Source organism: Eucyclogobius newberryi, unplaced genomic scaffold, assembly GCF_026437365.1.
Source record: "Eucyclogobius newberryi isolate DKJ021-1_F unplaced genomic scaffold, fEucNew1.0.hap1 SCAF_18, whole genome shotgun sequence".
Taxonomy (NCBI): Eukaryota; Metazoa; Chordata; class Actinopteri; order Gobiiformes; family Gobiidae; genus Eucyclogobius; species Eucyclogobius newberryi.
In genome coordinates, this window is record NW_027315812.1 from 2,017,033 (window position 1) to 2,043,786 (window position 26,754).

At 48.9% G+C, this 26,754-nt stretch overlaps 1 protein-coding gene across 1 annotated transcript in view; it reads left to right on the forward strand.

Annotated features, from left to right (window-relative positions):
* The window catches only part of LOC140364908 (receptor-type tyrosine-protein phosphatase mu-like), a 282,228-nt gene that overhangs the window by 170,933 nt on the left and 84,541 nt on the right, over positions 1-26,754 (forward strand). Inside the window, exons 15-19 of the mRNA XM_072451289.1 lie at positions 177-358; positions 526-620; positions 13,772-13,808; positions 19,006-19,080; positions 22,646-22,766. Coding sequence (XP_072307390.1) covers positions 177-358; positions 526-620; positions 13,772-13,808; positions 19,006-19,080; positions 22,646-22,766 — 510 coding nt within the window. The remainder of the gene's footprint in view (positions 1-176; positions 359-525; positions 621-13,771; positions 13,809-19,005; positions 19,081-22,645; positions 22,767-26,754) is intronic.

The window sequence follows — 26,754 nt, forward strand, 5'->3', positions numbered from 1 at the left end:
AAAAGCACACGTTAGCACACGTTAGCACACATTAGCACACATTAGCACACGTTAGCACACATTAGCACACATTAGCACACGTTAGCACACATTAGCACACATTAGCACATGTTAGCAAAAGCAGTAAATACCATGGTAAACACAGCTGCTGGTGTTTGTTTACTTGTTTGTTTCAGTAAATACCAGGTGGTGGTGGAGGAGGAGCGCCCCCGCAGGCAGAGGCGGGGCAGTGCACAGATCCTGCGCTGTTACCCAATCCCCATCCACTTCAGTAACTCCTCCTCCCTCAACTCACAGTATTATTTCAGCGCCGAACTGAGCCGAGCCGAGCTGAGCCAGCCCACGGCCTTCTGCATCGGTGAGGACCAGGGTTGGAGCAGGTTTAGACCCGGTTTAGACCCGGTTTAGACCCGGTTTAGACCGGGGTTAGACCGGGTTTAGACCGGGGTTAGACCTGGTTTTAGACCTGTTTGTAGTACCTGTATTAGGTTCAGTACTTCTCTGACTGCAGTATTTGTACTTCAGGAGACAATCGCACTTATAATGGATTCTGGAACGTTCCTCTGCTTCCACACAAGAGCTACGGCATCTACTACCAGGCCGTTAGTACTGCCAACGGGGTGAGTACTGCGAATACTACTGCAAATACTACTACTACCAGGCCGTTAGTACTGCCAACGGGGTGAGTACTGCGAATACTACTGTATATACTACTACTACCAGGCCGTTAGTACTGCCAACGGGGTGAGTACTGCGAATACTACTGCAAATACTACTACTACCAGGCCGTTAGTACTGCCAACGGGGTGAGTACTGCGAATACTACTGTATATACTACTACTACCAGGCCGTTAATACTGCCAACGGGGTGAGTACTGCGAATACTACTGCAAATACTACTACTACCAGGCCGTTAGTACTGCCAACGGGGTGAGTACTGCGAATACTACTGTATATACTACTACTACCAGGCCGTTAGTACTGCCAACGGGGTGAGTACTGCGAATACTACTGTATATACTACTACTACCAGGCCGTTAATACTGCCAACGGGGTGAGTACTGCGAATACTACTGCAAATACTACTACTACCAGGCTGTTAGTACTGCCAACGGGGTGAGTACTGCGAATACTACTGCAAATACTACTACTGCCTGGCCGTTAGTACTGCCAACGGGGTGAGTACTGCGAATACTACTGCAAATACTACTACTACCAGGCCGTTAGTACTGCCAACGGGGTGAGTACTGCGAATACTACTGCAAATACTACTACTACCAGGCCGTTAGTACTGCCAACGGGGTGAGTACTGCGAATACTACTGTATATACTACTACTACCAGGCTGTTAGTACTGCCAACGGGGTGAGTACTGCGAATACTACTGCAAATACTACTACTACCAGGCCGTTAGTACTGCCAACGGGGTGAGTACTGCGAATACTACTGCAAATACTACTACTACCAGGCCGTTAGTACTGCCAACGGGGTGAGTACTGTGAATACTACTGCAAATACTACTACTACCAGGCCGTTAGTACTGCCAACGGGGTGAGTACTGCGAATACTACTGTATATACTACTACTACCAGGCTGTTAGTACTGCCAACGGGGTGAGTACTGCGAATACTACTGCATATACTACTACTACCAGGCCGTTAGTACTGCCAACGGGGTGAGTACTGCGAATACTACTGCAAATACTACTACTACCAGGCCGTTAGTACTGCCAACGGGGTGAGTACTGCGAATACTACTGCAAATACTACTACTACCAGGCCGTTAGTACTGCCAACGGGGTGAGTACTGCGAATACTACTGCAAATACTACTACTACCAGGCCGTTAGTACTGCCAACGGGGTGAGTACTGCGAATACTACTGCAAATACTACTACTACCAGGCCGTTAGTACTGCCAACGGGGTGAGTACTGCGAATACTACTGCAAATACTACTACTACCAGGCCGTTAGTACTGCCAACGGGGTGAGTACTGCGAATACTACTGCAAATACTACTACTACCAGGCCGTTAGTACTGCCAACGGGGTGAGTACTGCAAATACTACTGCAAATACTACTACTACCAGGCCGTTAGTACTGCCAACGGGGTGAGTACTGCGAATACTACTGTATATACTACTACTACCAGGCCGTTAGTACTGCCAACGGGGTGAGTACTGCAAATACTACTGCAAATACTACTACTACCAGGCCGTTAGTACTGCCAACGGGGTGAGTACTGCGAATACTACTGTATATACTACTACTACCAGGCCGTTAGTTCTGCCAACGGGGTGAGTACTGCGAATACTACTGTATATACTACTACTACCAGGCCGTTAGTACTGCCAACGGGGTGAGTACTGCGAATACTACTGCAAATACTACTACTACCAGGCTGTTAGTACTGCCAACGGGGTGAGTACTGCGAATACTACTGTAAATACTACTACTACCAGGCCGTTAGTACTGCCAACAGGGTGAGTACTGCGAATACTACTGCAAATACTACTACTGCCTGGCCGTTAGTACTGCCAACGGGGTGAGTACTGCGAATACTACTGCAAATACTACTACTACCAGGCCGTTAGTACTGCCAACGGGGTGAGTACTGCGAATACTACTGCAAATACTACTACTACCAGGCCGTTAGTACTGCCAACGGGATGAGTACTGCGAATACTACTGCAAATACTACTACTACCAGGCCGTTAGTACTGCCAACGGGGTGAGTACTGCGAATACTACTGCAAATACTACTACTACCAGGCCGTTAGTACTGCCAACGGGGTGAGTACTGCGAATACTACTGTATATACTACTACTACCAGGCCGTTAGTACTGCCAACGGGGTGAGTACTGCGAATACTACTGCAAATACTACTACTACCAGGCCGTTAGTACTGCCAACGGGGTGAGTACTGCGAATACTACTGCAAATACTACTACTACCAGGCCGTTAGTACTGCCAACGGGGTGAGTACTGCGAATACTACTGCAAATACTACTACTACCAGGCCGTTAGTTTTGCCAACGGGGTGAGTACTGCGAATACTACTGCAAATACTACTACTACCAGGCCGTTAGTACTGCCAACGGGGTGAGTACTGCGAATACTACTGCAAATACTACTACTACCAGGCCGTTAGTACTGCCAACGGGGTGAGTACTGCGAATACTACTGCAAATACTACTACTACCAGGCCGTTAGTACTGCCAACGGGGTGAGTACTGCGAATACTACTGCAAATACTACTACTACCAGGCCGTTAGTACTGCCAACGGGGTGAGTACTGCGAATACTACTGCAAATACTACTACTACCAGGCCGTTAGTACTGCCAACGGGGTGAGTACTGCGAATACTACTGTATATACTACTACTACCAGGCCGTTAGTACTGCCAACGGGGTGAGTACTGCAAATACTACTGCAAATACTACTACTACCAGGCCGTTAGTACTGCCAAAGGGGTGAGTACTGCGAATACTACTGCAAATACTACTACTACCAGGCTGTTAGTACTGCCAACGGGGTGAGTACTGCGAATACTACTGTAAATACTACTACTACCAGGCCGTTAGTACTGCCAACAGGGTGAGTACTGCGAATACTACTGCAAATACTACTACTGCCTGGCCGTTAGTACTGCCAACGGGGTGAGTACTGCGAATACTACTGCAAATACTACTACTACCAGGCCGTTAGTACTGCCAACGGGGTGAGTACTGCGAATACTACTGCAAATACTACTACTACCAGGCCGTTAGTACTGCCAACGGGGTGAGTACTGCGAATACTACTGCAAATACTACTACTACCAGGCCGTTAGTACTGCCAACGGGATGAGTACTGCGAATACTACTGCAAATACTACTACTACCAGGCCGTTAGTACTGCCAACGGGGTGAGTACTGCGAATACTACTGCAAATACTACTACTACCAGGCCGTTAGTACTGCCAACGGGGTGAGTACTGCGAATACTACTGTATATACTACTACTACCAGGCCGTTAGTACTGCCAACGGGGTGAGTACTGCGAATACTACTGCAAATACTACTACTACCAGGCCGTTAGTACTGCCAACGGGGTGAGTACTGCGAATACTACTGCAAATACTACTACTACCAGGCCGTTAGTACTGCCAACGGGGTGAGTACTGCGAATACTACTGCAAATACTACTACTACCAGGCCGTTAGTTTTGCCAACGGGGTGAGTACTGCGAATACTACTGCAAATACTACTACTACCAGGCCGTTAGTACTGCCAACGGGGTGAGTACTGCGAATACTACTGCAAATACTACTACTACCAGGCCGTTAGTACTGCCAACGGGGTGAGTACTGCGAATACTACTGCAAATACTACTACTACCAGGCCGTTAGTACTGCCAACGGGGTGAGTACTGCGAATACTACTGCAAATACTACTACTACCAGGCCGTTAGTACTGCCAACGGGGTGAGTACTGCGAATACTACTGCAAATACTACTACTACCAGGCCGTTAGTACTGCCAACGGGGTGAGTACTGCGAATACTACTGTATATACTACTACTACCAGGCCGTTAGTACTGCCAACGGGGTGAGTACTGCGAATACTACTGCAAATACTACTACTACCAGGCCGTTAGTACTGCCAACGGGGTGAGTACTGCGAATACTACTGTATATACTACTACTACCAGGCCGTTAGTACTGCCAACGGGGTGAGTACTGCGAATACTACTGTATATACTACTACTACCAGGCCGTTAGTACTGCCAACGGGGTGAGTACTGCGAATACTACTGCAAATACTACTACTACCAGGCCGTTAGTACTGCCAACGGGGTGAGTACTGCGAATACTACTGCAAATACTACTACTACCAGGCCGTTAGTACTGCCAACGGGGTGAGTACTGCGAATACTACTGCAAATACTACTACTACCAGGCCGTTAGTACTGCCAACGGGGTGAGTACTGCGAATACTACTGCAAATACTACTACTACCAGGCCGTTAGTACTGCCAACGGGGTGAGTACTGCGAATACTACTGCAAATACTACTACTACCAGGCCGTTAGTACTGCCAACGGGGTGAGTACTGCGAATACTACTGTATATACTACTACTACCAGGCTGTTAGTACTGCCAACGGGGTGAGTACTGCGAATACTACTGCAAATACTACTACTACCAGGCCGTTAGTACTGCCAACGGGGTGAGTACTGCGAATACTACTGCAAATACTACTACTACCAGGCCGTTAGTACTGCCAACGGGGTGAGTACTGTGAATACTACTGCAAATACTACTACTACCAGGCCGTTAGTACTGCCAACGGGGTGAGTACTGCGAATACTACTGTATATACTACTACTACCAGGCTGTTAGTACTGCCAACGGGGTGAGTACTGCGAATACTACTGCAAATTCTACTACTACCAGGCCGTTAGTACTGCCAACGGGGTGAGTACTGCGAATACTACTGCAAATACTACTACTACCAGGCCGTTAGTACTGCCAACGGGGTGAGTACTGCGAATACTACTGCAAATACTACTACTACCAGGCCGTTAGTACTGCCAACGGGGTGAGTACTGCGAATACTACTGCAAATACTACTACTACCAGGCCGTTAGTACTGCCAACGGGGTGAGTACTGCGAATACTACTGCAAATACTACTACTACCAGGCCGTTAGTACTGCCAACGGGGTGAGTACTGCGAATACTACTGCAAATACTACTACTACCAGGCCGTTAGTACTGCCAACGGGGTGAGTACTGCGAATACTACTGTATATACTACTACTACCAGGCCGTTAGTACTGCCAACGGGGTGAGTACTGCGAATACTACTGCAAATACTACTACTACCAGGCCGTTAGTACTGCCAACGGGGTGAGTACTGCGAATACTACTGTATATACTACTACTACCAGGCCGTTAGTACTGCCAACGGGGTGAGTACTGCGAATACTACTGCAAATACTACTACTACCAGGCCGTTAGTACTGCCAACGGGGTGAGTACTGCGAATACTACTGCAAATACTACTACTACCAGGCCGTTAGTACTGCCAACGGGGTGAGTACTGCGAATACTGCTGTATATACTACTACTACCAGGCCGTTAGTACTGCCAACGGGGTGAGTACTGCGAATACTACTGCAAATACTACTACTACCAGGCCGTTAGTACTGCCAACGGGGTGAGTACTGCGAATACTACTGTATATACTACTACTACCAGGCCGTTAATACTGCCAACGGGGTGAGTACTGCGAATACTACTGCAAATACTACTACTACCAGGCCGTTAGTACTGCCAACGGGGTGAGTACTGCGAATACTACTGTATATACTACTACTACCAGGCCGTTAGTACTGCCAACGGGGTGAGTACTGCGAATACTACTGCAAATACTACTACTACCAGGCCGTTAGTACTGCCAACGGGGTGAGTACTGTGAATACTACTGCAAATACTACTACTACCAGGCTGTTAGTACTGCCAACGGGGTGAGTACTGCGAATACTACTGTAAATACTACTACTACCAGGCCGTTAGTACTGCCAACAGGGTGAGTACTGCGAATACTACTGCAAATACTACTACTGCCTGGCCGTTAGTACTGCCAACGGGGTGAGTACTGCGAATACTACTGCAAATACTACTACTACCAGGCCGTTAGTACTGCCAACGGGGTGAGTACTGCGAATACTACTGCAAATACTACTACTACCAGGCCGTTAGTACTGCCAACGGGGTGAGTACTGCGAATACTACGGTAAATACTACTACTACCAGGCCGTTAGTACTGCCAACGGGGTGAGTACTGCGAATACTACTGCAAATACTACTACTACCAGGCCGTTAGTACTGCCAACGGGGTGAGTACTGCGAATACTACTGCAAATACTACTACTACCAGGCCGTTAGTACTGCCAACGGGGTGAGTACTGCGAATACTACTGTATATACTACTACTACCAGGCCGTTAGTACTGCCAACGGGGTGAGTACTGCGAATACTACTGCAAATACTACTACTACCAGGCCGTTAGTACTGCCAACGGGGTGAGTACTGCGAATACTACTGTATATACTACTACTACCAGGCCGTTAATACTGCCAACGGGGTGAGTACTGCGAATACTACTGCAAATACTACTACTACCAGGCCGTTAGTACTGCCAATGGGATGAGTACTGCGAATACTACTGCAAATACTACTACTACCAGGCCGTTAGTACTGCCAACGGGGTGAGTACTGCGAATACTACTGCAAATACTACTACTACCAGGCCGTTAGTACTGCCAACGGGGTGAGTACTGCGAATACTACTGTATATACTACTACTACCAGGCCGTTAGTACTGCCAACGGGGTGAGTACTGCAAATACTACTGCAAATACTACTACTACCAGGCCGTTAGTACTGCCAACGGGGTGAGTACTGCGAATACTACTGTATATACTACTACTACCAGGCCGTTAATACTGCCAACGGGGTGAGTACTGCGAATACTACTGCAAATACTACTACTACCAGGCCGTTAGTACTGCCAACGGGGTGAGTACTGCGAATACTACTGTATATACTACTACTACCAGGCCGTTAATACTGCCAACGGGGTGAGTACTGCGAATACTACTGTATATACTACTACTACCAGGCCGTTAGTACTGCCAACGGGGTGAGTACTGCGAATACTACTGTAAATACTACTACTACCAGGCCGTTAGTACTGCCAACAGGGTGAGTACTGCGAATACTACTGCAAATACTACTACTGCCTGGCCGTTAGTACTGCCAACGGGGTGAGTACTGCGAATACTACGGTAAATACTACTACTACCAGGCCGTTAGTACTGCCAACGGGGTGAGTACTGCGAATACTACTGCAAATACTACTACTACCAGGCCGTTAGTACTGCCAACGGGGTGAGTACTGCGAATACTACTGCAAATACTACTACTACCAGGCCGTTAGTACTGCCAACGGGGTGAGTACTGCGAATACTACTGCATGAGGTTTACATGAGGTTTCAGGAGGCTTAAAGGAGGTTTCAGGAGGTTTACATGAGGTTTCAGGAGGTTTCAGGAGGTTTACAGGAGGTTTACAGGAGGTTTCAGGAGGTTTCAGCAGGTTCCAGGAGGTTTACCTAAGGTTTCAGGAGGTTTCAGGATGTTTACATGAGGTTTACATGAGGTTTCAGGAGGTTTACAGGAGGTTTCAGGAGGTTTACAAGAGGTTTCAGGAGGTTTACATGAGGTTTAAGGAGGTTTCAGTAGGTTTACAGGAGGTTTCAGGAGGTTTACAGGAGGTTTACATGAGGTTTCAGGAGGTTTACATGAGGTTTCAGGAGGTTTACATGAGGTTTCAGGAGGTTTACAGGAGGTTACAGGAGGTTTACAGTGGGTTTCAGGAGGTTTACAGTGGGGTTCAGGAGGTTACAGGAGATTTACAGGAGGTTTACATGAGGTTTCAGGAGGTTTACAGGAGGTTTCAGGAGGTTTCAGTAGGTTTACAGGAGGTTTCAGGAGGTTTACAGGAGGTTTACATGAGGTTTCAGGAGGTTTCAGGAGGTTTACAGGAGGTTTCAGGAGGTTTCAGGAGGTTTACAGGAGGTTTCAGGAGGTTTACATGAGGTTTCAGGAGGTTTCAGCAGGTTTACAGGAGGTTTCAGGAGGTTTCAGGAGGTTTCAGAAGGTTTACAGGAGGTTTACAGGAGGTTTCAGGATGTTGCAGGAGGTTTCAGGAGGTTTCAGGAGGTTTACAGCAGGTTTCAGGAGGTTTCAGAAGGTTTACAGGAGGTTTACAGGAGGTTTCAGGATGTTTCAGGAGGTTTCAGGAGGTTTCAGGAGGTTTCAGAAGGTTTCAGAAGGTTTACAGGAGGTTTACAGGAGGTTTCAGGATGTTTCAGGAGGTTTCAGGAGGTTTCAGGAGTTTTACAGGAGGTTTACATGAGGTTTCAGGAGGTTTACAGTATGTTTTCAGGAGGTTTCAGGAGGTTTACAGCAGGTTTCAGGAGGTTTCAGAAGGTTTCAGGAGGTTTCAGGAGGTTTTAGGATGTTTCAGGAGGTTTCAGGAGGTTTCAGGAGGTTTCAGAAGGTTTCAGAAGGTTTGCAGGAGGTTTCAGGAGGTTTGCAGGAGGTTTCAGGAGGTTTACAGGAGGTTTCAGGAGGTTTACAGGCGGTTTCAGGAGGTTTACAGGAGGTTTACAGGAGGTTTCAAGATGTTTACAGGAGGTTTCAGGAGGTTTCAGGAGGTTTACAGGAGGTTTCAGGAGGTTTCAGGAGGTTTCAGAATGTTTCAGGTGGTTTCAGGAGGTTTCAGGAGGTTTTCAGGAGGTTTCAGGAGGTTTCAGGAGGTTTCAGGAGGTTTACAGGAGGTTTCAGGAGGTTTCAGGAGGTTTACAGGAGGTTTCAGGAGGTTTACAGGAGGTTTACATGAGGTTTCAGGAGGTTTACATGAGGTTTCAGGAGGTTTACATGAGGTTTCAGGAGGTTTACAGGAGGTTACAGGAGGTTTACAGTGGGTTTCAGGAGGTTTACAGTGGGTTTCAGGAGGTTACAGGAGATTTACAGGAGGTTTACATGAGGTTTCAGGAGGTTTACAGGAGGTTTCAGGAGGTTTCAGTAGGTTTACAGGAGGTTTCAGGAGGTTTACAGGAGGTTTACATGAGGTTTCAGGAGGTTTCAGGAGGTTTACAGGAGGTTTCAGGAGGTTTCAGGAGGTTTACAGGAGGTTTCAGGAGGTTTACATGAGGTTTCAGGAGGTTTCAGCAGGTTTACAGGAGGTTTCAGGAGGTTTCAGGAGGTTTCAGAAGGTTTACAGGAGGTTTACAGGAGGTTTCAGGATGTTGCAGGAGGTTTCAGGAGGTTTACAGGAGGTTTTCAGGAGGTTTCAGGAGGTTTACAGCAGGTTTCAGGAGGTTTCAGAAGGTTTACAGGAGGTTTACAGGAGGTTTCAGGATGTTTCAGGAGGTTTCAGGAGTTTTACAGCAGGTTTCAGAAGGTTTCAGAAGGTTTACAGGAGGTTTACAGGAGGTTTCAGGATGTTTCAGGAGGTTTCAGGAGTTTTACAGGAGGTTTACATGAGGTTTCAGGAGGTTTACAGGAGGTTTTCAGGAGGTTTCAGGAGGTTTACAGCAGGTTTCAGGAGGTTTCAGAAGGTTTCAGGAGGTTTTAGGATGTTTCAGGAGGTTTCAGGAGGTTTCAGAAGGTTTCAGAAGGTTTCAGGAGGTTTGCAGGAGGTTTCAGGAGGTTTGCAGGAGGTTTCAGGAGGTTTACAGGAGGTTTCAGGAGGTTTACAGGCGGTTTCAGGAGGTTTACAGGAGGTTTACAGGAGGTTTCAGGATGTTTACAGGAGGTTTCAGGAGGTTTCAGGAGGTTTACAGGAGGTTTCAGGAGGTTTCAGGAGGTTTCAGAATGTTTCAGGTGGTTTCAGGAGGTTTCAGAAGGTTTACAGGAGGTTTCAGGAGGTTTCAGGAGGTTTACAGGAGGTTTCAGGAGGTTTCAGAAGGTTTCAGGAGGTTTGCAGGAGGTTTCAGGAGGTTTACAGGAGGTTTCAGGAGGTTTACAGGAGGTTTCAGGAGGTTTACAGGAGGTTTCAGGAGGTTTCAGGAGGTTTACAGGAGGTTTCAGAATGTTTCAGGTGGTTTCAGGAGGTTTCAGGAGGTTTACAGGAGGTTTCAGGAGGTTTCAGGAGGTTTACAGGAGGTTTACAGGAGGTTTACAGGAGGTTTCAGGAGGTTTCAGGAGGTTTACAGGAGGTTTCAGGAGGTTTACAGGAGGTTTCAGGAGGTTTACAGGAGGTTTACAGGAGGTTTCAGGAGGTTTACAGGAGGTTTCAGGAGGTTTACAGGAGGTTTCAGAATGTTTCAGGTGGTTTCAGGAGGTTTACAGGAGGTTTACAGGAGGTTTCAGGAGGTTTCAGGAGGTTTACAGGAGGTTTACAGGAGGTTTACAGGAGGTTTCAGGAGGTTTCAGGAGGTTTACAGGAGGTTTCAGGAGGTTTTAGGAGGTTTCAGATTGTTTCAGGAGGTTTGCAGGAGGTTTACAGCAGGTTTCAGGAGGTTTCAGGAGGTTTCAGGAGGTCTTGTGGTTGACAGGTTCTTGTTAAAAGCTTAAACGTGTTTCTCACAAACCACAAAACCACGACCCACTTTTACTCAAACACTTAAAAATAAATGACGTCAAAATCTGCTCATTCTCATCTGAGGGAAACAAAACAGTAACAAAACAGGACCAGGACTAAGACCAGGACTAAGGCCAGGACTAAGACCAGGACTAAGGCCAGGACTAAGGCCAGGACTAAGGCCAGGACTAAGGCCAGGGCTAAGACCAGGGCTAAGACCAGGACTAAGGCCAGGACTAAGGCCAGGACTAAGACCAGGACTAAGACCAGGACTAAGGCCAGGACTAAGACCAGGACTAAGACCAGGACTAAGACCAGGACTAAGGCCAGGGCTAAGGCCAGGACTAAGACCAGGACTAAGGCCAGGACTAAGACCAGGACTAAGGCCAGGACTAAGACCAGGACTAAGGCCAGGACTAAGACCAGGACTAAGGCCAGGACTAAGGCCAGGACTAAGACCAGGACCAGGACCTGGACTAAGACCAGGACTAAGGCCAGGACTAAGGCCAGGACTAAGACCAGGACTAAGACCAGGACTAAGGCCAGGGCTAAGGCCAGGACTAAGACCAGGACTAAGACCAGGACTAAGGCCAGGACTAAGACCAGGACTAAGACCAGGACTAAGGCCAGGACTAAGACCAGGACTAAGGCCAGGGCTAAGGCCAGGACTAAGACCAGGACTAAGGCCAGGACTAAGACCAGGACTAAGGCCAGGACTAAGGCCAGGACTAAGACCAGGACTAAGGCCAGGACTAAGGCCAGGACTAAGACCAGGACTAAGGCCAGGACTAAGGCCAGGACTAAGACCAGGACTAAGGCCAGGACTAAGACCAGGACTAAGACCAGGACTAAGGCCAGGACTAAGGCCAGGACTAAGACCAGGACTAAGGCCAGGACTAAGGCCAGGACTAAGGCCAGGACTAAGACCAGGACTAAGGCCAGGACTAAGGCCAGGACTAAGACCAGGACTAAGGCCAGGACTAAGGCCAGGACTAAGACCAGGACTAAGGCCAGGACTAAGGCCAGGACTAAGACCAGGACTAAGGCCAGGACTAAGGCCAGGACTAAGACCAGGACTAAGGCCAGGACTAAGACCAGGACTAAGACCAGGACTAAGGCCAGGACTAAGACCAGGACTAAGACCAGGACTAAGGCCTGGACTAAGGCCAGGACTAAGACCAGGACTAAGACCAGGACTAAGGCCTGGACTAAGGCCAGGACTAAGACCAGGACTAAGACCAGGACTAAGGCCAGGACTAAGGCCAGGACTAAGACCAGGACTAAGGCCAGGACTAAGGCCAGGACTAAGACCAGGACTAAGGCCAGGACTAAGGCCAGGACTAAGGCCAGGACTAAGACCAGGACTAAGGCCAGGACTAAGGCCAGGACTAAGACCAGGACTAAGGCCAGGACTAAGACCAGGACTAAGACCAGGACTAAGGCCAGGACTAAGGCCAGGACTAAGACCAGGACTAAGGCCAGGACTAAGGCCAGGACTAAGACCAGGACTAAGGCCAGGACTAAGGCCAGGACTAAGACCAGGACTAAGGCCTGGACTAAGGCCAGGACTAAGACCAGGACTAAGACCAGGACTAAGGCCAGGACTAAGGCCAGGACTGAGGCCAGGACTGAGGCCAGGACTGAGGCCAGGACTAAGGCCAGGACTAAGGCCAGGACTAAGGCCAGGACTAAGACCAGGACTAAGACCAGGACTAAGGCCAGGACTAAGGCCAGGACTAAGACCAGGACTAAGGCCAGGACTAAGGCCAGGACTAAGACCAGGACTAAGGCCAGGACTAAGGCCAGGACTGAGGCCAGGACTAAGGCCAGGACTAAGGCCAGGACTAAGACCAGGACTAAGACCAGGACTAAGACCAGGACTAAGACCAGGACTAAGGCCAGGACTAAGACCAGGACTAAGACCAGGACTAAGGCCAGGACTAAGGCCAGGACTAAGGCCAGGACTAAGACCAGGACTAAGACCAGGACTAAGACCAGGACTAAGACCAGGACTAAGACCAGGACTAAGGCCAGGACTAAGGCCAGGACCAGGACCTGGACTAAGACCAGGACTAAGGCCAGGACTAAGGCCAGGACTAAGGCCAGGACTAAGGCCAGGACTAAGGCCAGGACTAAGGCCAGGACTAAGACCAGGACTAAGACCAGGACTAAGACCAGGACTAAGGCCAGGACTAAGACCAGGACTAAGACCAGGACTAAGACCAGGACTAAGACCAGGACTAAGGCCAGGACTAAGACCAGGACCAGGACCTGGACTAAGACCAGGACTAAGGCCAGGACTAAGACCAGGACTAAGGCCAGGACTAAGACCAGGACTAAGGCCAGGACTAAGGCCAGGACTAAGACCAGGACTAAGACCAGGACTAAGACCAGGACTAAGACCAGGACTAAGACCAGGACTAAGGCCAGGACTAAGACCAGGACCAGGACCTGGACTAAGACCAGGACTAAGGCCAGGACTAAGGCCAGGACTAAGGCCAGGACTAAGGCCAGGACTAAGGCCAGGACTAAGACCAGGACTAAGGCCAGGACTAAGGCCAGGACTAAGACCAGGACTAAGACCAGGACTAAGACCAGGACCAGGACCTGGACTAAATGTGTATTTTCTGTTCCAGGAGACGAAGATCGACTGTGTGCGAGTGGCAACGAAAGGTGAGCTATAGATCAGTCTTTTTCAACATTAATCGGTGAAGCGTTACCAGGTGAAGCGTTACCAGGTGAAGCGTTACCAGGTGAAGCGTTACCAGGTGAAGCGTTACCAGGTGAAGCGTTACCAGGTGAAGCGTTACCGGGTGAAGCGTTACCGGGTGAAGCGTTACCAGGTGAAGCGTTACCAGGTGAAGCGTTACCGGGTGAAGCGTTACCAGGTGAAGCGTTACCGGGTGAAGCGTTACCAGGTGAAGCGTTACCAGGTGAAGCGTTACCAGGTGAAGCGTTACCAGGTGAAGCGTTACCAGGTGAAGCGTTACCGGGTGAAGCGTTACCAGGTGAAGCGTTACCGGGTGAAGCGTTACCGGGTGAAGCGTTACCGGGTGAAGCGTTACCGGGTGAAGCGTTACCAGGTGAAGCGTTACCGGGTGAAGCGTTACCAGGTGAAGCGTTACCAGGTGAAGCGTTACCAGGTGAAGCGTTACCGGGTGAAGCGTTACCAGGTGAAGCGTTACCGGGTGAAGCGTTACCGGGTGAAGCGTTACCGGCTGAAGCGTTACCAGGTGAAGCGTTACCAGGTGAAGCGTTACCGGGTGAAGCGTTACCAGGTGAAGCGTTACCGGGTGAAGCGTTACCGGGTGAAGCGTTACCGGGTGAAGCGTTACCAGGTGAAGCGTTACCAGGTGAAGTGTTACCAGGTGAAGCGTTACCGGGTGAAGCGTTACAAGGTCTAAAGTCCTGCTCTAAAGTACTCACTGCATGTACTTGTACTGCAGTGTCCTGCTCTAAAGTACTCACTGCATGTACTTGTACTGCAGTGTCCTGCTCTAAAGTACTCACTGCATGTACTTGTACTGCAGTGTCCTGCTCTAAAGTACTCACTGCATGTACTTGTACTGCAGTGTCCTGCTCTAAAGTACTGCAGTGTCCTGCTCTAAAGTACTCACTGCATGTACTTGTACTGCAGTGTCCTGCTCTAAAGTACTCACTGCATGTACTTGTACTGCAGTGTCCTGCTCTAAAGTACTCACTGCATGTACTTGTACTGCAGTGTCCTGCTCTAAAGTACTCACAGCATGTACTTGTACTGCAGTGTCCTGCTCTAAAGTACTCACTGCATGTACTTGTACTGCAGTGTCCTGCTCTAAAGTACTCACTGCATGTACTTGTACTGCCGTGTCCTGCTCTAAAGTACTCACTGAATGTACTTGTACTGCAATGTCCTGCTCTAAAGTACTCACTGCATGTACTTGTACTGCAGTGTCCTGCTCTAAAGTACTGCAGTGTCCTGCTCCAAAGTACTCACTACATGTACTTGTACTGCAGTGTCCTGCTCTAAAGTACTGCAGTGTCCTGCTCTAAAGTACTCACTGCATGTACTTGTACTGCAGTGTCCTGCTCTAAAGTACTGCAGTGTCCTGCTCTAAAGTACTCACTGCATGTACTTGTACTGCAGTGTCCTGCTCTAAAGTACTCACAGCATGTACTTGTACTGCAGTGTCCTGCTCTAAAGTACTCACTGCATGTACTTGTACTGCAGTGTCCTGCTCTAAAGTACTCACTGCATGTACTTGTACTGCCGTGTCCTGCTCTAAAGTACTCACTGAATGTACTTGTACTGCAATGTCCTGCTCTAAAGTACTCACTGCATGTACTTGTACTGCAGTGTCCTGCTCTAAAGTACTGCAGTGTCCTGCTCCAAAGTACTCACTACATGTACTTGTACTGCAGTGTCCTGCTCTAAAGTACTGCAGTGTCCTGCTCTAAAGTACTCACTGCATGTACTTGTACTGCAGTGTCCTGCTCTAAAGTACTGCAGTGTCCTGCTCTAAAGTACTCACTGCATGTACTTGTACTGCAGTGTCCTGCTCTAAAGTACTCACAGCATGTACTTGTACTGCAGTGTCCTGCTCTAAAGTACTCACTGCATGTACTTGTACTGCAGTGTCCTGCTCTAAAGTACTCACTGCATGTACTTGTACTGCCGTGTCCTGCTCTAAAGTACTCACTGAATGTACTTGTACTGCAATGTCCTGCTCTAAAGTACTCACTGCATGTACTTGTACTGCAGTGTCCTGCTCTAAAGTACTGCAGTGTCCTGCTCCAAAGTACTCACTACATGTACTTGTACTGCAGTGTCCTGCTCTAAAGTACTGCAGTGTCCTGCTCTAAAGTACTGCAGTGTCCTGCTCTAAAGTACTCACTGCATGTACTTGTACTGCAGTGTCCTGCTCTAAAGTACTCACTGCATGTACTTGTACTGCAGTGTCCTGCTCTAAAGTACTCACTGCATGTACTTGTACTGCAGTGTCCTGCTCTAAAGTACTCACTGCATGTACTTATACTGTCGTGTCCTGCTCTAAAGTACTCACTGCATGTACTTGTACTGCAGTGTCCTGCTCTATAGTACTCACTGCATGTACTTGTACTGCAGTGTCCTGCTCTAAAGTACTCACTGCATGTACTTGTACTGCAGTGTCCTGCTCTAAAGTACTCACTGCATGTACTTATACTGAAGTGTCCTGCTCTAAAGTACTGCAGTGTCCTGCTCTAAAGTACTCACTGCATGTACTTGTACTGCCGTGTCCTGCTCTAAAGTACTCACTGCATGTACTTGTACTGCAGTGTCCTGCTCTAAAGTACTCACTGCATGTACTTGTACTGCAGTGTCCTGCTCTAAAGTACTGCAGTGTCCTGCTCTAAAGTACTCACTGCATGTACTTGTACTGCAGTGTCCTGCTCTAAAGTACTCACTGCATGTACTTGTACTGCAGTGTCCTGCTCTAAAGTACTCACTGCATGTACTTGTACTGCAGTGTCCTGCTCTAAAGTACTCACTGCATGTACTTGTACTGCAGTGTCCTGCTCTAAAGTACTGCAGTGTCCTGCTCTAAAGTACTCACTGCATGTACTTGTACTGCAGTGTCCTGCTCTAAAGTACTCACTGCATGTACTTGTACTGCAGTGTCCTGCTCTAAAGTACTGCAGTGTCCTGCTCTAAAGTACTCACTGCATGTACTTGTACTGCCGTGTCCTGCTCTAAAGTACTCACTGCATGTACTTGTACTGCAGTGTCCTGCTCTAAAGTACTGCAGTGTCCTGCTCTAAAGTACTCACTGCATGTACTTGTAGTGCAGTGTCCTGCTCTAAAGTACTGCAGTGTCCTGCTCTAAAGTACTCACTGCATGTACTTGTACTGCAGTGTCCTGCTCTAAAGTACTCACTGCATGTACTTGTACTGCAGTGTCCTGCTCTAAAGTACTCACTGCATGTACTTGTACTGCAGTGTCCTGCTCTAAAGTACTGCAGTGTCCTGCTCTAAAGTACTCACTGCATGTACTTGTACTGCAGTGTCCTGCTCTAAAGTACTCACTGCATGTACTTGTACTGCAGTGTCCTGCTCTAAAGTACTCACTGCATGTACTTGTACTGCAGTGTCCTGCTCTAAAGTACTCACTGCATGTACTTGTACTGCAGTGTCCTGCTCTAAAGTACTCACAGCATGTACTTGTACTGCAGTGTCCTGCTCTAAAGTACTCACTGCATGTACTTGTACTGCAGTGTCCTGCTCTAAAGTACTCACTGAATGTACTTGTACTGCAATGTCCTGCTCTAAAGTACTCACTGCATGTACTTGTACTGCAGTGTCCTGCTCTAAAGTACTGCAGTGTCCTGCTCCAAAGTACTCACTACATGTACTTGTACTGCAGTGTCCTGCTCTAAAGTACTGCAGTGTCCTGCTCTAAAGTACTGCAGTGTCCTGCTCTAAAGTACTCACTGCATGTACTTGTACTGCAGTGTCCTGCTCTAAAGTACTCACTGCATGTACTTGTACTGCAGTGTCCTGCTCTAAAGTACTCACTGCATGTACTTGTACTGCAGTGTCCTGCTCTAAAGTACTCACTGCATGTACTTATACTGCCGTGTCCTGCTCTAAAGTACTCACTGCATGTACTTGTACTGCAGTGTCCTGCTCTATAGTACTCACTGCATGTACTTGTACCACAGTGTCCTGCTCTAAAGTACTCACTGCATGTACTTGTACTGCAGTGTCCTGCTCTAAAGTACTCACTGCATGTACTTATACTGAAGTGTCCTGCTCTAAAGTACTGCAGTGTCCTGCTCTAAAGTACTCACTGCATGTACTTGTACTGCCGTGTCCTGCTCTAAAGTACTCACTGCATGTACTTGTACTGCAGTGTCCTGCTCTAAAGTACTCACTGCATGTACTTGTACTGCAGTGTCCTGCTCTAAAGTACTGCAGTGTCCTGCTCTAAAGTACTCACTGCATGTACTTGTACTGCAGTGTCCTGCTCTAAAGTACTCACTGCATGTACTTGTACTGCAGTGTCCTGCTCTAAAGTACTCACTGCATGTACTTGTACTGCAGTGTCCTGCTCTAAAGTACTCACTGCATGTACTTGTACTGCAGTGTCCTGCTCTAAAGTACTGCAGTGTCCTGCTCTAAAGTACTCACTGCATGTACTTGTACTGCAGTGTCCTGCTCTAAAGTACTCACTGCATGTACTTGTACTGCAGTGTCCTGCTCTAAAGTACTCACTGCATGTACTTGTACTGCAGTGTCCTGCTCTAAAGTACTGCAGTGTCCTGCTCTAAAGTACTGCCTGCATGTACTTGTACTGCAGTGTCCTGCTCTAAAGTACTCACTGCATGTACTTGTACTGCAGTGTCCTGCTCTAAAGTACTCACTGCATGTACTTGTACTGCAGTGTCCTGCTCTATAGTACTCACTGCATGTACTTGTACTGCAGTGTCCTGCTCTAAAGTACTCACTGCATGTACTTGTACTGCAGTGTCCTGCTCTAAAGTACTCACTGCATGTACTTGTAGTGCAGTGTCCTGCTCTAAAGTAGTCACTGCATGTACTTGTACTGCAGTGTCCTGCTCTAAAGTACTCACTGCATGTACTTGTACTTTGACACATTTGTTTATTTCACATCTTCAGACTTTAGAGTAAACGGGGGTTTTGACAAATCGAGTCACTTTTCTACTAACTCTGATTTTTTCCTCTTCTTTCTTCTGCATGTCTCTTCTTCTTCTTCTTCTTCTTCTTCTTCTTCTTCTTCTTCTTCTTCTTCTTCTTCTTCTTCTTCTTCTTCTTCTTCTTCTTCTTCTTCTTCTTCTTCTTCTTCTTCTTCTTCTTCTTCTTCTTCTTCTTCTTCTTCTTCTTCACGTGTAGCGGCCATAATCGTCACTCAGCTCACGACGCCGTTTGTTCGAGCTGCTCCGCCCTCCGGCGACAAGCAGCTGCCAGGTCAGAACTGGACCAGGACCAGAACCAGGACCAGGACCAGGACCAGGACCAGGACCAGGACCAGGACCAGGACCAGAACCAGAACCAGAACCAGGACCAGGACCAGGACCAGGACCAGAACCAGAACCAGGACCAGGACCAGGACCAGGACCAGAACCAGAACCAGAACCAGGACCAGGACCAGAACCAGAACCAGAACCAGAACCAGGACCAGGACCAGAACCAGAACCAGCACCAGCACCCGCACCAGGACTAGGACCAGGACCAGGACCAGGACTGAGACCAGGACCAGGACATGCACAGAATGTTGAGTTACAGAGAAAGAGAAGCAGAAGATTCAAAGTGAAGCCGGATCCACTTCCTGTTTGAAACACAGGAGCTAACAAGCTAACAAGCTAACATGCTAACAGGCTAACAAGCTAACAGGCTAACAGGCTAACAGGCTAACAGGCTAACAAGCTAACAGGCTAACAGATAACTATGTTACACCTCTGCAAAGTGTGTCTGTGTCTGTGTGTGTGTGTGTGTAGTCCAGGACTCGACAAGGACAAGACCAGAACCAGACTCTGAGACCTGCTTTAGTCCTGGTTTAGTCCTGGTTTAGTCCTGGTTTAGTCCTGCTTTAGTCCTGCTTTAGTCCTGCTTTAGACCTGCTTTAGACCTGTTTTAGTCCTGTTTTAGACCTGCTTTAGTCCTGTTTTAGACCTGGTTTAGACCTGCTTTAGTCCTGCTTTAGTCCTGCTTTAGTCCTGTTTTAGACCTGTTTTAGTCCTGTTTTAGTCCTGCTTTAGACCTGCTTTAGTCCTGGTTTAGTCCTGGTTTAGTCCTGCTTTAGTCCTGCTTTAGACCTGCTTTAGTCCTGGTTTAGTCCTGTTTTAGTCCTGCTTTAGACCTGCTTTAGTCCTGCTTTAGTCCTGTTTTAGTCCTGCTTTAGACCTGCTTTAGTCCTGCTTTAGTCCTGCTTTAGTCCTGTTTTAGACCTGTTTTAGTCCTGTTTTAGTCCTGCTTTAGACCTGCTTTAGTCCTGCTTTAGTCCTGGTTTAGTCCTGGTTTAGTCCTGCTTTAGTCCTGCTTTAGACCTGCTTTAGTCCTGGTTTAGTCCTGTTTTAGTCCTGCTTTAGACCTGCTTTAGTCCTGCTTTAGTCCTGTTTTAGTCCTGCTTTAGACCTGCTTTAGTCCTGCTTTAGTCCTGCTTTAGCCCTGTTTTAGACCTGTTTTAGTCCTGTTTTAGTCCTGCTTTAGACCTGCTTTAGTCCTGGTTTAGTCCTGTTTTAGTCCTGCTTTAGACCTGCTTTAGTCCTGGTTTAGTCCTGGTTTAGTCCTGCTTTAGACCTGCTTTAGACCTGTTTTAGTCCTGCTTTAGTCCTGCTTTAGACCTGCTTTAGACCTGCTTTAGACCTGCTTTAGTCCTGGTTTAGTCCTGCTTTAGACCTGCTTTAGTCCTGCTTTAGTCCTGGTTTAGTCCTGCTTTAGTCCTGCTTTAGTCCTGTTTTAGTCCTGCTTTAGACCTGCTTTAGTCCTGGTTTAGTCCTGTTTTAGTCCTGCTTTAGTCCTGGTTTAGTCCTGGTTTAGTCCTGGTTTAGTCCTGCTTTAGACCTGCTTTAGACCTGTTTTAGTCCTGCTTTAGTCCTGCTTTAGACCTGCTTTAGACCTGCTTTAGACCTGCTTTAGTCCTGGTTTAGTCCTGCTTTAGTCCTGCTTTAGTCCTGCTTTAGACCTGCTTTAGTCCTGCTTTAGTCCTGCTTTAGTCCTGCTTTAGACCTGCTTTAGACCTGGTTTAGACCTGGTTTAGTCCTGGTTTAGTCCTGGTTTATTCCTGGTTTAGACCTAGTTTAGACCTGGTTTAGTCTTGGTTTAGACCTGGTTTAGTCCTGGTTTAGTCCTGCTTTAGACCTGCTTTAGTCCTGTTTTAGTCCTGGTTTATTCCTGGTTTAGACCTGGTTTAGACCTGGTTTAGTCTTGGTTTAGACCTGGTTTATTCCTGGTTTAGACCTAGTTTAGACCTGGTTTAGTCTTGGTTTAGACCTGGTTTAGTCCTGGTTTAGTCCTGTTTTAGTCCTGTTTTAGACCTGCTTTAGACCTGCTTTAGACCTGGTTTAGTCCTGGTTTAGTCCTGGTTTAGTCCTGGTTTATTCCTGGTTTAGACCTGGTTTAGACCTGGTTTAGTCTTGGTTTAGACCTGGTTTAGTCCTGGTTTAGTCCTGGTTTAGTCCTGCTTTAGTCCTGTTTTAGACCTGCTTTAGTCCTGTTTTAGTCCTGCTTTAGTCCTGTTTTAGTCCTGTTTAGTCCTGCTTTAGTCCTGCTTTAGTCCTGCTTTAGACCTGCTTTAGACCTGGTTTAGTCCTGGTTTAGTCCTGGTTTAGTCCTGGTTTATTCCTGGTTTAGACCTGGTTTAGACCTGGTTTAGTCTTGGTTTAGACCTGGTTTATTCCTGGTTTAGACCTAGTTTAGACCTGGTTTAGTCTTGGTTTAGACCTGGTTTAGTCCTGCTTTAGTCCTGTTTTAGTCCTGTTTTAGACCTGCTTTAGACCTGCTTTAGACCTGGTTTAGTCCTGGTTTAGTCCTGGTTTAGTCCTGGTTTATTCCTGGTTTAGACCTGGTTTAGTCCTGTTTTAGACCTGCTTTAGTCCTGCTTTAGTCCTGCTTTAGTCCTGCTTTAGTCCTGCTTTAGACCTGCTTTAGTCCTGTTTTAGACCTGCTTTAGTCCTGCTTTAGTCCTGCTTTAGTCCTGCTTTAGACCTGCTTTAGTCCTGTTTTAGACCTGCTTTAGTCCTGCTTTAGTCCTGCTTTAGTCCTGCTTTAGTCCTGCTTTAGTCCTGCTTTAGACCTGCTTTAGACCTGTTTTAGACCTGCTTTAGACCTGCTTTAGTCCCTGCTTTAGTCCTGCTTTAGTCCTGCTTTAGACCTGCTTTAGTCCTGTTTTAGACCTGCTTTAGTCCTGCTTTAGTCCTGCTTTAGACCTGTTTTAGACCTGCTTTAGACCTGCTTTAGTCCTGCTTTAGTCCTGCTTTAGTCCTGCTTTAGACCTGCTTTAGTCCTGTTTTAGACCTGCTTTAGTCCTGCTTTAGTCCTGCTTTAGTCCTGCTTTAGACCTGCTTTAGTCCTGCTTTAGACCTGCTTTAGTCCTGCTTTAGACCTGCTTTAGTCCTGCTTTAGTCCTGCTTTAGACCTGCTTTAGTCCTGCTTTAGACCTGCTTTAGTCCTGCTTTAGTCCTGCTTTAGTCCTGCTTTAGTCCTGCTTTAGACCTGTTTTAGACCTGCTTTAGACCTGCTTTAGTCCTGCTTTAGTCCTGCTTTAGTCCTGCTTTAGACCTGCTTTAGTCCTGTTTTAGACCTGCTTTAGTCCTGCTTTAGTCCTGCTTTAGTCCTGCTTTAGACCTGCTTTAGTCCTGCTTTAGACCTGCTTTAGTCCTGCTTTAGTCCTGCTTTAGTCCTGCTTTAGTCCTGCTTTAGTCCTGCTTTAGTCCTGCTTTAGTCCTGCTTTAGTCCTGCTTTAGTCCTGCTTTAGTCCTGGTTTAGACCTGCTTTAGTCCTGCTTTAGTCCTGGTTGTGACTTGTGCTGCAGGAGCTGTGACTCAGAAGCCGGAGCCTCATGTCGATCACACGGTGAAAATCGCCGGAGCCGTCGCTGCCGTTCTGCTCTTCATCATCATCTCCCTCGGAGTCGTTCTGCTCATGAACAAGAGGTGAGGCCCTATCCCGCAATCACCCCTGTAACATGAGGCCCTATCCCGCAATCACCCCTGTAACATGAGGCCCTATCCCGCAATCACCCGTGTAACATGAGGCCCTATCCCGCAATCACCCCTGTAACATGAGGCCCTATCCCGCAATCACCCCTGTAACATGAGGCCCTATCCCGCAATCACCCGTGTAACATGAGGCCCTATCCCGCAATCACCCCTGTAACATGAGGCCCTATCCCGCAATCACCCCTGTAACATGAGGCCCTATCCCGCAATCACCCCTGTAACATGAGGCCCTATCCCGCAATCACCCCTGTAACATGAGGCCCTATCCCGCAATCACCCCTGTAACATGAGGCCCTATCCCGCAATCACCCCTGTAACATGAGGCCCTATCCCGCAATCACCCCTGTAACATGAGGCCCTATCCCGCAATCACCCCTGTAACATGAGGCCCTATCCCGCAATCACCCCTGTAACATGAGGCCCTATCCCGCAATCACCCCTGTAACATGAGGCCCTATCCCGCAATCACCCCTGTAACATGAGGCCCTATCCCGCAATCACCCCTGTAACATGAGGCCCTATCCCGCAATCACCCCTGTAACATGAGGCCCTATCCCGCAATCACCCCTGTAACATGAGGCCCTATCCCGCAATCACCCCTGTAACATGAGGCCCTATCCCGCAATCACCCCTGTAACATGAGGCCCTATCCCGCAATCACCCCTGTAACATGAGGCCCTATCCCGCAATCACCCCTGTAACATGAGGCCCTATCCCGCAATCACCCCTGTAACATGAGGCCCTATCCCGCAATCACCCCTGTAACATGAGGCCCTATCCCGCAATCACCCCTGTAACATGAGGCCCTATCCCGCAATCACCCCTGTAACATGAGGCCCTATCCCGCAATCACCCCTGTAACATGAGGCCCTATCCCGCAATCACCCCTGTAACATGAGGCCCTATCCCGCAATCACCCCTGTAACATGAGGCCCTATCCCGCAATCACCCCTGTAACATGAGGCCCTATCCCGCAATCACCCCTGTAACATGAGGCCCTATCCCGCAATCACCCCTGTAACATGAGGCCCTATCCCGCAATCACCCCTGTAACATGAGGCCCTATCCCGCAATCACCCCTGTAACATGAGGCCCTATCCCGCAATCACCCCTGTAACATGAGGCCCTATCCCGCAATCACCCCTGTAACATGAGGCCCTATCCCGCAATCACCCCTGTAACATGAGGCCCTATCCCGCAATCACCCCTGTAACATGAGGCCCTATCCCGCAATCACCCCTGTAACATGAGGCCCTATCCCGCAATCACCCCTGTAACATGAGGCCCTATCCCGCAATCACCCCTGTAACATGAGGCCCTATCCCGCAATCACCCCTGTAACATGAGGCCCTATCCCGCAATCACCCCTGTAACATGAGGCCCTATCCCGCAATCACCCCTGTAACATGAGGCCCTATCCCGCAATCACCCCTGTAACATGAGGCCCTATCCCGCAATCACCCCTGTAACATGAGGCCCTATCCCGCAATCACCCCTGTAACATGAGGCCCTATCCCGCAATCACCCCTGTAACATGAGGCCCTATCCCGCAATCACCCCTGTAACATGAGGCCCTATCCCGCAATCACCCCTGTAACATGAGGCCCTATCCCGCAATCACCCCTGTAACATGAGGCCCTATCCCGCAATCACCCCTGTAACATGAGGCCCTATCCCGCAATCACCCCTGTAACATGAGGCCCTATCCCGCAATCACCCCTGTAACATGAGGCCCTATCCCGCAATCACCCCTGTAACATGAGGCCCTATCCCGCAATCACCCCTGTAACATGAGGCCCTATCCCGCAATCACCCCTGTAACATGAGGCCCTATCCCGCAATCACCCCTGTAACATGAGGCCCTATCCCGCAATCACCCCTGTAACATGAGGCCCTATCCCGCAATCACCCCTGTAACATGAGGCCCTATCCCGCAATCACCCCTGTAACATGAGGCCCTATCCCGCAATCACCCCTGTAACATGAGGCCCTATCCCGCAATCACCCCTGTAACATGAGGCCCTATCCCGCAATCACCCCTGTAACATGAGGCCCTATCCCGCAATCACCCCTGTAACATGAGGCCCTATCCCGCAATCACCCCTGTAACATGAGGCCCTATCCCGCAATCACCCCTGTAACATGAGGCCCTATCCCGCAATCACCCCTGTAACATGAGGCCCTATCCCGCAATCACCCCTGTAACATGAGGCCCTATCCCGCAATCACCCCTGTAACATGAGGCCCTATCCCGCAATCACCCCTGTAACATGAGGCCCTATCCCGCAATCACCCCTGTAACATGAGGCCCTATCCCGCAATCACCCCTGTAACATGAGGCCCTATCCCGCAATCACCCCTGTAACATGAGGCCCTATCCCGCAATCACCCCTGTAACATGAGGCCCTATCCCGCAATCACCCCTGTAACATGAGGCCCTATCCCGCAATCACCCCTGTAACATGAGGCCCTATCCCGCAATCACCCCTGTAACATGAGGCCCTATCCCGCAATCACCCCTGTAACATGAGGCCCTATCCCGCAATCACCCCTGTAACATGAGGCCCTATCCCGCAATCACCCCTGTAACATGAGGCCCTATCCCGCAATCACCCCTGTAACATGAGGCCCTATCCCGCAATCACCCCTGTAACATGAGGCCCTATCCCGCAATCACCCCTGTAACATGAGGCCCTATCCCGCAATCACCCCTGTAACATGAGGCCCTATCCCGCAATCACCCCTGTAACATGAGGCCCTATCCCGCAATCACCCCTGTAACATGAGGCCCTATCCCGCAATCACCCCTGTAACATGAGGCCCTATCCCGCAATCACCCCTGTAACATGAGGCCCTATCCCGCAATCACCCCTGTAACATGAGGCCCTATCCCGCAATCACCCCTGTAACATGAGGCCCTATCCCGCAATCACCCCTGTAACATGAGGCCCTATCCCGCAATCACCCCTGTAACATGAGGCCCTATCCCGCAATCACCCCTGTAACATGAGGCCCTATCCCGCAATCACCCCTGTAACATGAGGCCCTATCCCGCAATCACCCCTGTAACATGAGGCCCTATCCCGCAATCACCCCTGTAACATGAGGCCCTATCCCGCAATCACCCCTGTAACATGAGGCCCTATCCCGCAATCACCCCTGTAACATGAGGCCCTATCCCGCAATCACCCCTGTAACATGAGGCCCTATCCCGCAATCACCCCTGTAACATGAGGCCCTATCCCGCAATCACCCCTGTAACATGAGGCCCTATCCCGCAATCACCCCTGTAACATGAGGCCCTATCCCGCAATCACCCCTGTAACATGAGGCCCTATCCCGCAATCACCCCTGTAACATGAGGCCCTATCCCGCAATCACCCCTGTAACATGAGGCCCTATCCCGCAATCACCCCTGTAACATGAGGCCCTATCCCGCAATCACCCCTGTAACATGAGGCCCTATCCCGCAATCACCCCTGTAACATGAGGCCCTATCCCGCAATCACCCCTGTAACATGAGGCCCTATCCCGCAATCACCCCTGTAACATGAGGCCCTATCCCGCAATCACCCCTGTAACATGAGGCCCTATCCCGCAATCACCCCTGTAACATGAGGCCCTATCCCGCAATCACCCCTGTAACATGAGGCCCTATCCCGCAATCACCCCTGTAACATGAGGCCCTATCCCGCAATCACCCCTGTAACATGAGGCCCTATCCCGCAATCACCCCTGTAACATGAGGCCCTATCCCGCAATCACCCCTGTAACATGAGGCCCTATCCCGCAATCACCCCTGTAACATGAGGCCCTATCCCGCAATCACCCCTGTAACATGAGGCCCTATCCCGCAATCACCCCTGTAACATGAGGCCCTATCCCGCAATCACCCCTGTAACATGAGGCCCTATCCCGCAAT